Source organism: Ixodes scapularis, unplaced genomic scaffold, assembly GCF_016920785.2.
Source record: "Ixodes scapularis isolate PalLabHiFi unplaced genomic scaffold, ASM1692078v2 PGA_scaffold6__148_contigs__length_123643588, whole genome shotgun sequence".
Classification (NCBI taxonomy): Eukaryota; Metazoa; Arthropoda; class Arachnida; order Ixodida; family Ixodidae; genus Ixodes; species Ixodes scapularis.
In genome coordinates this window covers 5,814,376-5,827,431 of record NW_024609881.1, presented here as the reverse complement: position 1 = coordinate 5,827,431, position 13,056 = coordinate 5,814,376, and the positions used below count along the sequence as shown (strand labels likewise).

General features: G+C 48.2%; 1 protein-coding gene across 4 annotated transcripts in view; it reads right to left on the bottom strand.

Annotated features, from left to right (window-relative positions):
* Positions 1-285: 285 nt before the first annotated feature.
* Positions 286-13,056, bottom strand: part of LOC8036479 — a 51,680-nt gene continuing 38,909 nt past the window's right edge. For all 4 annotated transcript variants that reach the window (XM_042294410.1, XM_042294411.1, XM_040222061.2 and 1 more), the window contains 2 exons: positions 12,640-12,776; positions 286-1,094 (listed from right to left, as the gene is read on the bottom strand). In XM_042294410.1, the coding sequence (XP_042150344.1) occupies positions 517-1,094; positions 12,640-12,776 (715 nt within the window). In that variant the 3' untranslated portion in view covers positions 286-516. The remainder of the gene's footprint in view (positions 1,095-12,639; positions 12,777-13,056) is intronic.

The following is a 13,056-nucleotide window of genomic DNA, read 5'->3' as shown; positions in this document are numbered from 1 at the left end:
TTGAACGAGAACAATCCTGCCGTCATATTCACATAGCGGCTGATTTCCAGTGTTGCCAGGGTCTCGAGCGGCTAGTTTCAGTTTTGTTGGCCGCGCCCCAAACAAAACTTTGAGGCGTCGATATCTTTAAAGCTACGCACAATAACGAGAAAAAAATTACACCTTGCAATTCAGGGATGCTGAGTGCGCTAAATACAGTCATAATCCCAAAATCGAAAGAATGGACCGAAGTTGCCTTTTAAGCCGAAACAAAGTATAGGGAGGTGCCAATAACTCCTGAAGAAAAACGAGAAAAGGTATTTAATTCCGGCGCATAATGCCGACGTCGCGCTTACGCTAAACACCACCTCGTGTCTCGGCACGAATAGTGGGAGCCAACAAGAACCACCGTCCGCATTGACCAGCATCCAACAGTCACCAACGTCCGACCGTGGCACTAAGAAGGCATCGGCAACGACATGTCCTCACGCTGGAGCGAAGACGAAGAGTATAACAATCACTTCTAACCAGGTAGGCCTACTTGCCCGCCACATGAACCAGAGACGCTGCTGCCGTCAAGACAGCGTTGCGATGCCTCAACTCTAGCAGTTCAGCTTGGAGTCTGTGGCACTGGTCCTTGAGCATCAACATCTGGTCCTGGTACGCGGCTATGGTCAGGCCCGTCACTAGGGTCTGGCACCCGACAGAGTCACGAGGCACATCTGTCTCCGCCGACTGGTTCTGACTTTCGACGAGGCTAACCTGGATGCTCCTGCTCTCTCTCTGGCCATGGCTGGCCGTTGAGAGCTCCAAAAGCTTCTGCTTTGTCTGACAGCTGCGATCGGTAGTCTTAACTGAGGAACTGCTAGAGGAGAAAGAAGACGTGTTGCTGAAGTCACGTGTCCGGGCCTCGCTAGCTGTCACAGCCCTCGACACTCTACTGGTCACACTTTTGGCTGCTGCCTTAGACAGTGACTTGACCGCAGTTCTGGGGAACTTGGAAGGTACAGCGTGGGGAGCCAGGTAGCGCTTTTTGGGTCCTTGAATGTAGTCTTCCGGCTTGAAGTGTTTGCTGCAGATCTTGGTGTGGTCGGACGGTTGCCAGGACTTGTCACCTGCGTAGAGCGGATATTGTCCGTAGTTATTTATAGCCAGGGTTCCGTGTCTTCGGTAAACACCCATAATCCCCGAAAAATATATCCCCCGAGTCAGTTTTATCAAAATCGGGGAAAACCGGGATGCCCCAGATTGAAGCTTTTCTTGAATAGTGAAATCCCAAGCTTCATACAAAAAAAAAAATCATTATAGAGATCTTTTTTTTTTTATTTATTTAGATTACAAGTTTTGCTGAACTGTTTGTGCGCACTTTTTTTCTTCAAGACCTACACTACAGTAGAACCTCGTTGATACGTTTTTCAGGGGACCGCGGAAAAAAAGCGTATCAACCGGGAAAGCGCAGCAACCGATAACGCACTTAAAGGCACTCTATACAGTCGAACCTCGATATAACGAACTTCAATGTAACGAAATCCTCGATTTAACGAAGTATTTTATTTTTCATAATTTCTTGCCCATAGATCCCATGTATTTTTAGTCTCTATATAACGAAGTCTATTTTGCTGCTATTTCAATATAACGAAGCGCCATTGCCATAGAAGGCAATAAATAAATAGACTCTAAAAAACAACTTCGCAAAAAATTGTGGTTAAAAAGAAAATTATGCGCAAACGCGAGCGCTTGATAGGTTACTTCACGGGGACAGGCCTTCCAACGTTCCTAGGCTGCCCGAGGATGCGGCGCCGGTAGCGCCGGCGAGGCAAGCGGCAAAGCGGATTCCGCGGGGCTGGCCAGAAAATGCCGAGCAAAAAGTTAACGCGGCATAACAGCATCACCACTGACATTCACTGATCATCATAGTCCACTGTACCGCGGGTAGCGCGGGAGCCAACTTCAGCGGGGGAGCGACGTTGGCGACGTGATGGCGCGACCGCGCGACCGCACGGGCAGTGCCACTGTGGGCAGTGCCATCTAGGAGAAGACCGAGAAGACCGATTATCGTCTTGCGAGCGTGATGTAAAGCAAAAGCACAAGCACAGTGTGGGCGCAAGGGGGCAAGTAAACTGAAAAACTCTGCGGTCAAGAGTGCTGCGTAGGTTGGAAACATTGGCACCGCCTAAACTAAACACCTTTATTTTTTAACCGGGCGGTTCACTCACGTGCTTGCTGCCGTAAGGAAACGTAAAGTTCTTTCTTTGGATGAGAAAGAAACGTTTTGGACGCCATCCTGAAGAAACTGCCAAGATCACGAGCACTCGGGAAGTGCTCGACGCAATGGACGTGCTGAGGAGGTACACGGCGTCGCATGGGCACCAAGATGCCGTGCAAGCGCTGTGGGCCGTCAAACGCCGTATGACGCCGCTGCTACTGTCGGACAAGGCTCAAGCAAAACTCGCGGACTACTTTGCCCCTAAATAAATGTCATTTTCGGTGAGTTTTCATACCCGTAAAATGTTTCGGAATTTTTTTTTTGCATGCTAAAGCCAAATTTCGATTTAGCGAAATTTCAATGTAACGAAGTAAATTGCGAATTTTACCGATTTCGTTACATCGAGGTTTAACTGTATAAGATAGAAAGCAGCTCTTATGCAATGGTTTATTTTATGCACTTACCGAACTCTTTTGGACTCAGACACGTTCACAAAAACGCGTAATATCCACCTGCCGCTTCGAATTAATGGTATGCAGTAAAAGTCGTTTCTCCAGAAGCCGCAGTCCCCTCTCTCTCCGCGCAGTCATGAACGTTTACGTAGCGGCGCAAGGTGTCCAACGCAGCGATCGCGTCCGCAAACGTGGGTGCAGCGTAATCGTTGGTTTTTTTGCTCGTCTTCTTCATCACTTTCTTCGTTGTCGGCAGTAGTGAGGTCGGCCACAATGTCCGCTATGCTCGATATCCGAACGATCAGCAATCTCTTGCGCCTTCTCTCGCAGAATGCCTCCGTCGATGTTGACACAAGATGCCCGGGCTTGTTTGAACCATACCAACAGGGCCTCCTCTAACTTTGCGTGTTTTGCCCCCCGAGCCTGTTTAAAGCCTGGTTGGTAGAAAGGAGCCTTCGCCTCGATCTCCTTTCGTCTCGCGACGACACTGTTTAAAGTTGACGGCGCGAGCCCAAGCTCTCTTGCGACCTCAGACCTCTTCCGGCTGGGATTTCGATCCACCGTGCGAAGTATGTCAAACTTCTCTTTAAAAGAGAGTGCTTTTCTTTTTCGGGATGTCATGGCCGTCGTCAACGCGCACGCACTCAGAAACGGCGCTGTTCACGCAGTCGAGCTGTCGAGCGGAACAGAAACTGGAAGTGCAGCGTCCCGGCGTGCGTGCGGCGCGTAAACAACTCGCGCCGGAGAGAGAGGACAGACAAAAAGAAAGAGCAAGAGAGAACGAGCGTTTTCGCAGAGCTCAGCAAAGCCTAGTGAGGAGACCGGGAAAGAGGGTGAAAGGAGTAAAGGAAAGGGGGGCACCCGCGTGCCGCGCGGCCGCGCCAGAGGAGTGCAACTTCCTATACCGCCCATGGAACACAAATTGGAAAACCCTGGGAGGCCGCAGCGCCATTTGAATCCCCTGGTATCTGGTGGCTGTACTAAAATCAACATGGCGGCACAGCGAAACCAAAACCGAAACTGCACGGCAGCGCCATTGTGCTTGGATGGATGGGCGGTAGCTTGCGCCACCTAGAGTTAAATATATATATATTGTAGCTTTTTTTTGCCCGGTTTGCGCGTTGCTTTGCTAGGCTTCTGCTGCTTTGCGGCTGGTTTTCGCATTTCAATGCTGGTTAATGTGCGTTGAAACGCACACAAGCCAGCACTGAAAAGCGAGACCAGCAGCAAAGCAGCAGAAACCTAGCAAAGCAACGAAAGTGACACATACACAAAAAAATATGCAATGCTTGTCTTTTTACGTTCATTTTTATTCAGCAGACAGTAGAAAATACAGACGAAATTTCTCACTGTTTTGCACACGAGAAACAAAGAAGTGAACAACAAAACAGGATAAAACGTTAAGGTTACGTGCGACGCAGGTGATGATATGCGTCCTTGCAAATTTGATTATATAAGTAAGCATATAAGTAAAGACCGACGACGGTGTCTTAATTGCAACTAAAGGAAACTAAGCAATGAGTACCAAGAAAAACAGCTCAGCTCTTTGGTATTGAGTCTTCATCGAGAACCTGCCCATTCGTTTTTAATATTATCACTTAAATTTAGGAGTAAGTCACTGCTAAACGAAACGGGAAACCAGAGCGGATCGCTCTATCGCTCATCCTCAGTTAATCGAAAAATATTTAGGCTCATATTTTCACTCCTCGCGAACAGACGCGTGAATTGCTGACAACAGTGCCAAATAAACAGCTCACAGCAAAAAGTTTGCAATCTTTTAAAGTGAGCATATGTGCTCGATCTTGATATGAAAAAGTCGACACACAAGTCTCCAGTCATTTGACTATGACATATTTCTCGCGGCGAGTGAAGAGCAATCCTGAACAATGATAGGATTTGGTTTTGTGATTGGAAACCATCGTAGCTATTGCCAAAATCAAACAATTAATACTCACTACCACTGCGACAGTTAGGTTTTGTTGCAAACATCTAATCAGAAACTTAAGCGAGAGAAGACCAAAAGAGCGTACCGCACGTCCATTCGAACTCGAAACCATTGATATCCCGGCTTTCGGCAGTCATTGTTTCCCCACTTGGCACATCAGGTGGTGTGTTGATGACGAAAATCCATGCTTGACCACATTACACCAACAAGTTCCCACAAAAAAGAAAAGACCGCCGCGCGCGCACGAACGCGGGACGAATTTTGCGCCGCGACGCACTCCCAGAGGCGAAACAACTCGCCGGCTCGCGTCCCTCGCGCGTTCTAAAGCGCGATCCAAACCAACGCTTCTTTTTGTGCCTGTAGGTCGTGCGGCTGCGGATGTGACGCATTTCGTGGCGTTTTTGCTGTTTCCGGGCGCGCTTTCTGAGTCAGAACCGTGCGCTTTGGTTTGGACGGGCAAAACTTCGGGCGAGCGCGCACGCGCGCACGCAGGCACGAGCGCACAAGCAAAGTGCAACTGCGACAGACTGGCCGGCCAGACGGCGAGAGAAAGAGAGAGAGAGAGAGATCGCGTTGTCATGTTGGAAGATAATAAAAGGGGGGGGGGGGGGGGGGGAGAGGGCAGCCATACGGCGAGAACCGCGGAGCCGGAACTAGCTTGCCCTCCACCTAGACCTGTGCGCCGCCGCGCCGCGCCGCGCCGCGCCGCGCCGCCGCCGCGGCCTGTTTTGCTCCTGCCGCCCTGCGCCGCCGCCGGAATCCCCAGTGCCAGCACGCCGCCGCCGCCGCTGCACAATAAATCCGGCGCGCCGCCGGCGCCACCATCTTTTTTTTTTTTTTGGGGGGGGGGGGTATTGGTGGTTTTTTTTTCTGCTTCTGTATGAGTTTTACTTACTATATTATGCATAAAAATGAATAGATATTTTTGCCTTTCATTTTTACTCCTGTAAATATATCAATAAATGTAGAAGTTCCATAAAAAAACGGAGACACGGAACGATAAAAAAACGGACAAAACAACAATTCTCAAACACCGTTCGTTGTTTATTTGAACAACGAACGTTGTTACACATACCTCAAAACCCTCACCACCAAAAAAGAAACACCTCCTCTTCACTCGGTCACCGAGAGCCGGACACTCAGACAGAACCCATATGATTCATGATTCAGACATATCTAAATGATTTACACCAACCAGTCACCCTGATGACCTCGCTTGAGGGCTGACCAGCCACATGCGATAACAGGAAACTCCAGCTCCAGCACAGCCCTTACAATTTTTAGAAAACAGACGCAAAAAACGCCTCATGTCACTGTCCAGTGGCAAGGACGGTGTGCTTACTCAATTGCCAGAGGTCAAAATACGCATGGCCTCCCTCAGAACTCTCCTACCATTGCTGATTGTTGGGCGAGTTGGTATTGCGCGTGAGAAAACATGATTGCGCTTTAAGGCTTAGACATAGGAAGAACACCACAGAGCGCTTACTGTCAAATGATTTAATCCAAGAGCCTCAGCGTAGATACACACTGCGTCACCGCACCACATCTCAACCAATCCGTGGCCCTGCCGCGGACCGCAAATACACTATCTCTTTTTCTGCAAAGTCGATTGAAACCACGCATGACTGCAGGTGCAAACCATTATTTGCTTCTTCCACTGTTCTCGCTAGGCACAAAGAGAGATAACTGAGGCGGACGCCATCTATAGTTCCGGCACGTGTTGTGCATGTGTTTTTTTCTGGCACCCCTGAGGACCACCCGAAAAGGAGGTTAACCTTTCTAATTTGTGCTGAGCTTTGAAAACTAAATTTACACCGAACCTCTTTGCCACTGATATAAAGTTATGAGAGATTCCAATTAAGGTAGTAAGGCACACACACAACATTCTTTAAAACCGGTTTTTTCCACAGGAGCCGGATTGAACGTACGTTCCTTCACCTTCAGCACAACTGTAACAATCCCATCCTGGTGTAATTGTTAAAATGGTTGTGAACGAAAATTGAGCTTGGTAGAAGGTATTGTCGGTTTTTATCTAGAAATGCCTGACAGGAGTGGAGCAATTAACAGTCCATTGTCACTCAAAAACTCTGAGTAATTGATTGAAATATTGAATTCGCATCATGGGAGAAGGTGCGATGTGACAACTGTAGACATCAAGGACTTATGTTACTTTATGGATAAGTCGGAGCTGTTGATAATGTCAGGAGGTGGTGTGATGATAATCTAGTGAAGCTGCAGTCTGCCACTGGGATTGATGTAGATAGTTTTATCAGCATTCTGGAGTTTCATTTAGAGTCCACTGCCGTAGACTTTGATGGTTCTCTTTTTATTCAAAAACAGGGTGTGCGTATCGGGTCGTGAATTGCTCCAGTGTTGTCCGAGATTTTTATTTTTTTTTTAAACAAGACTTGTGTACACGTTGACACGGTTGTGCGGTCCTTGTTGATTGGACTGCACAACCCTGCCATCAGAGCAGTCGAATTAAGTAGTTATAGACCTACTGTTGCACACGGAAAAGGGCCTGTGCTGGAGGTACGGCAAGAAATCAGCCAAGCCTCTGCTGGCAGCGTCTATGTTGGCAGCTGACAGCTGTCACTTGAAGATAGTTAAGAGTGGTGTAAGTGCGTCTGCGATGGATAACGCCTGTAAAGAATCCCGTATGTTTTGGGTTGGTGAGGCAGTTGAGTTGCAAAAGATGCGTCGTCTGGAAGTGGGCCATCACCACGATGTAATTGTTAGAGTTGTGCTCAAGGTGCTGAAGGTTTAATCCGGCTCGTGTGGAAAAACCGGCTGTGAAGAATGGTGTGTGTGTGCCTTACTGCCATGGAATCTCTCATAACTTTATATCAGTGGCAAATAGGTTCGGTGTAAATTTAGTTTTCAAAGCTCAGCACAAATTAGAAAGGTCAACCCCCAATCTGGTGGTATTCAGGGGCGCCAGAAAAAAACGTAAGAAACCAAATGTAACTTTTCAGGCAGGAGTGGTGTACGGGACCCTCTCATTTCGTCGAAACTCGTTTCGTGGAATTACGTATCGCAGACAACTTTTCATGGGCACACGTTTCACGGACACACGTTTTGTCGACACGATCGTTTCATCGAAACTCGTTAAGCGAATTGAACGCTGTAGGGAGTCTAGGGACATCTCGTCACGCGTGTATCATTAGTAAGGGTTCTGATGGAGTTGCCTGTTATCGCATGTTGCTCGTCAGTCATCAAGCGGGGTCGTCTGGGTGGCAGGTTGGTGTGACCATGAATCATTTGGATCTGTCTGAGTGTCCGGCTTTCAGTGACGTGTATACACTCTAAAAAAAGGGTGTATTCTTACACCTTTTGTCTTCTATAAGACACCCCAACACTTCAGACGTCGATCTGACGGTACTAACTTTCACGAGAGGCTTGATAGCCGTGTGGTACAACTTATTAACATAGCTAGTGTACGTGTTACTGACTGCAAAAAAGATAATCGAGGTTTTCTTGGCCCTACTGCAAAATCTCAGCGCTTTCTTTCTGTGGTCTTTGATACATACTTTAGCTATATTTAATCAGTTATATCGCTCCGTTATCAAGCCCCTTGTTAAATGTATGGCCCTCTGTGCGCTGTGCGTCAAACTAAAGTTTTGGGGTGCGTTATATGGGACAAAAGGATGTATGGTGATACCCTTTTTTTAAAGAGTTCTTTTTTGGTGGTGAGGGTATTGACGTATATATAAGAGCGTTCCTTGTTCAAATAAGCTACATCCGTTTTTTTCAAGAAAAAAAGAAAGTTTCGAGCATTTATTTATTTATTTATTAAAGTACCCTCAGGGCCCGAAGGCATTACAAAGGGGGAGAGTACATACACGAAACAAAGATGTTCGTATACGCGACGCAAAGTCTTACGAGATTTGGTTGTCGAAGAAAGAAGCGATGATTTTGGCGCTAGAACGTGTACGTCTTGATAACACATATAGTAGAATCCAGCTACATATATCTCAATTCTCCACATAAAGGTGGAAATTAGTAATGGTTTGCAAGGAGTCGGACTCTTTTTGCTAGAGTTCTTGACATGAAAACGGGTATACAAGCTGTGTTTGAGACTTGTTGTCTAGTGCGTTATTTTTATCGTTTCGTGTCTCCCGTTAGTATGGAAGTTCTTCACCAGCTCGCCTGTGTTTTTAAAGTGCTATAATGGACTGAACGGTTTTGTAGACCGTAAAATGATTTAATGAGAACTTTGTGAAATAATTTGATACAAGAGGGCTATATTCGCGTCCGTTTTCAGGCTTCTTTCAAACGTATTTTATTTTGATCCACACGCCTGGCTTGTTCGTGTCACGTCGTTTTTCTAGGGGTCCTTCTTTCTCGTTTCCACGCCGGGATCCAGCATCGGGGGTCGAAGTCGAGCTCCCATCAGGTCGAGTCGGGGAGGCTCTCCTTACGGGTCTTTGCCGCCAGCGTGTTTGCTTACACTCCCGAGCTCAAAATCCTTGCGCCCACTGTGCTTGCGCCCTCGCACATTTTGTTAATGTTGTCATGATCCTCTGTTATGCGTCTAGCCATCGTGGAGGGCTGCGTCGGCGTGATGCGCTTGTAATCGGAGGATCTGCTGCGGTGCAAGGCGAGTTGGTTGAAATCGACGTCAATCGCTGCAGGTTGTTCGTGAAAAAAAAAAGAAAAAAAAAGAAAAAAAGAAAGAGCTATCGTGCGGCAGCTTGGCGGCAATCCGGTGTGTTTTGCGAGGTAAACCTGGAAATAGTGTAGGTTTGATTGCTCACGTTGGTGATGACTTAAGTGTTCGTGGAAAAGCAGGCCAAGTTTCGAGGTAAGGCCGTTCGTGTACCATACCCTGTCCCTGACGCTGTATGGAGCTGGTCGATATTTTGCATCGTATACGCTTCATGCCGTGAAGGTAAGCGTGGTTCGCGTTTGCAGCGTCGCAGTTCGCGCGGACGTCGCCGACCTCGATCGTCGGGAAGCGGGAAAAATTCCATAGGTCGACGTGGGACAAAGTTGAACAGGAGTTCGAACGGTGATCTCTGGAGTCTGGCGTACGGCTGCTGGTTTACTCGAAAGCTGGTTGCCTGGAGATAATCGCTCCAATGGTCGATGTCGCCGTTGACTTTCTTTCGCGCAGACATGGAAGGATTTTTCCGTTGGCGCGTTCGACAAAGCCGTTGGTTTGGGGAGCCTAATTGGTACTATTAGGGATGCTCTGAATGTGCCTGCCGGCAAAGTACCGCGAAGCCGAACGAGAGGTTAGGACCCTGTCCTTGTCGGTAATGACGGCTTGCGGCGTACCGAATGAGTATGAGTTCTATAAATCGAAGGACGTGCTCGGCCGACTTGTTAGGCACGGGGCGTGCGACAAGCGCGTGGTGAGGCGGAACGCGGTGATAAAATACCTGTTGCCGTCGGTCCTCGTCTTGTGGAGGATCTTGCGCCGCGGCTGCCAGCCGGCGACATATTCTCTTACAAACGAGAATAAACAAGACGCCGAAGTACCTAATTCTTCTAATGGACGCACTCTTCACAGCGAAAGCAATGCATACCTCTCCAGAAAAAAATAAAAAAGTGTGTTCCTTTTAATGGTATTTGCATCTTGCTTTCCAAATTCAAACGACTCCTTTCTCTCTCCCCTTCACTCTCTAATTTACACCCCCTTCCCCTTCCCAATCCCCCCACCCCTCCCCTCCCTTTTCCGCGCCACGCCGCCGCCGATCCGTTGATCCCCGCGCCGTCAACACGCCGCCGCCGGAGGTACAAACACCGGCGCGCCGCCGCCGGCGATTTCTGACCGGCGCACAGGTCTACCTCCACCGATTGGCCGGGACACAGGAGCGCCCGCGTTTTTGTGCGCGTGGAGAAGAAGTTGAAATCAACCAACTTTCTTGTGCACGCCCGGAAGGAGCGAAGAAGCGGCGCGACGTCACGAAAATGCGTCACATCCGCAGCCGCACGACCTACAGGCGCAAAAAGAAGCGTTGGTTTGGATCGCGCTTAACGGTCCACCGACTTCCCGGCGCCAGCGGCCAGCGCATCTCGAGGCGAGAGGCGCGGGTTCGGAGAGAGAGAAAGCGCGCCCAGACACGTTGAAAGAGTGAAAGAGAAAGTTACAATAACAAGCTTCAAAGCCATTCACACCTTCAAAACAACTTCATCTTTATTTGACATCATTAGATATATGAATCAATGTTATTTAAAATAAAATAACAAGTGCCAACAGCCGCTGGAAGCGCGGGAATCGGAAGCAATTCGCCGGACCGGACAAACGTCATAAGTATACGCGGCGGGACGGAAGTAGCCGAGAGCTTCACCCCACTGGCCGCGCGATCCGCGCTGCGTGGTTCGGCTGCGTGGCATCTTGGCGCACGGCGCGCCGGGGCGGAGGCGCCGCGATTCTGGCACTTTTGGACGTAACAACCGGGAAAGCAAACGTAACAGGCAGGAAACTAATACATGTATCTCTATGGAAGTAAAACGGGACCGGCGTTTTTGAACGCAACGGACAGGAAAACATATCAACCAAGAACGTATCAACGAGGTTCTACTGTATTTATCTCGTTTCCTTATTTCTTCATTCTTTTCCAAGTATTCGGGTCACGTGTGTGTTCCCCGGATGTTGGGGTATCCCATGCCCATATCCTGCTTTCTTCAACGTAAGCTTCAATGCACACAGATTGTTTGTCCGACACTGTAAACTGTCAAGAAAAAACACAGAATCTGTGGCAAAAAATAAACTCAGAATAAACACCCCCAGTCGAAGAAAAGTGAAATCGAAATCACAGAACCCTACTTTATTTACGAATACTGTTCACTTCTAACAGGGGAAAACTTCCCATGAAATATACAAGTTCACATAATGTTCACAGGAAGTATAGAAGACAAGCTCACATATTTAGAGCAGAGTGTCGAACCAGTCATCATCCCGGTTCGGCTAGAAATCAGGTCCGACCTTCGTACTTTCTTCTGGTTCGGCTCTGATTCAGACATGCATAAATAATATTGGCTTGATTGCCGGTTCTACCGGGCGTCTCAAGTAGCGGCCAGGCTATTTAAATCGACCGCGAAATTCGGTTTCTTAACCTATTGTGCTACAATTTTGGGCAGTGTTGCCCACGGGTGGTGCATTTTTTCTATAACATTTGCAAAGAGGGAACTTACCTGAGGAAGGTGTAAAAAGAGGGAAAGGCTTAACTCCTATGGAAACGCAGCAAAGCCACCGGTCTTGAAACAATAGGGTGCCCTATTGATTGAAGGCTTCACTGCATTTCCATAGAAGTTAAGCCTTTTTCCATCTTTGCTTTTTTCTCAGGTATGTTCGCTTTTTGAAAATTTTATAAAAAAAATGCACCACCTGTGGCCAACGCTGCACAAAATCGTAGCATGATAGGTTAAAGGGCCGTTCACACTCTTGCGACCGACTACGACTGAGAGAGACGAGATCTCTTAAAACTTCTTAAATGTTTTTAGAATGCGGGAACACACTGGCATTGTGGCGCCATCTATGCGGTGACCCTGGAACTGCATTTCACAAGAGCAAAGGTTTTGCGGGGTTTGCGAGGTCAAATGTGCGTAATACCCATAGAAGGGCTCGTTTATAACATTGAGAAAAGTTTTTCGAGCCAAGAAAGAAAGGATAATGTGCGAGAAATAAAAAAATATGCCGGACCGCCGAGTTTACACTGCTTCCCAATAGATGGCGCCAGTGTGTTCTTTGGTTTAAGAAGTTTTAAGGAACCCAGGTTTAAGAGGTCGCAAGAGTGTGAACGGGCCTTAAGAAATCGAATTTTGTGGTCGATCTAAAGAGCCTGACTGCTGGGCAGTTGATTCAATTTTAGTGTAGGATGTATACTGTGCCAACACAAAGCTAGAAACGTGCTCTGCCGAAAACTCAGTGCCTGCAAGGTCGCTTCCTCATACAAAGTTTGGATCCAGTTCAGCGCACGTGACTGCTTCTCCACCAATACGGAGTTGGCGGTGAAAGAAAAAAGAATGCGATACTCCGCAGTGTCTGTGTCCTGTGTGGCCCCTCTAATGGGTCACAAAAGGGACCTTCGGCGTGCGATGACACTCACCGACGGGCCTGACGGAGCGCAGGGCGTCGAGCCAGGACTGTCGCCGCTGCAGGTTGGCGGGAATCTCGTGGAAGAGCACGTCGTGGGTCACACCCGCCCTCGAGTCGCATTTGGGCACCGCGCACAGAATGCCGAACCTGGAGGGAAAGAAATGCGGGCTCAAGCCACCTGGGAGACGAGGCTTTTTATGCCATATGTATCTGGTTAATGGGAGGAGCCGGCAGGATCCTGGGTGGAACGGTGAAAGCGCCGCCGTTGGTAGCATTGCATGTTCCCCCTGCGACCAACTTGTGAAGCAAGAATGAGCTGGGATGACCTTGAAGGATTTGCATAGTATCTTGTTTTTGGGCGATGCGAAAAGTATATGAATGTATAAATTTAAGAGATTGGTGAGAAAGGGGAGTTTCGAGGTGCTGA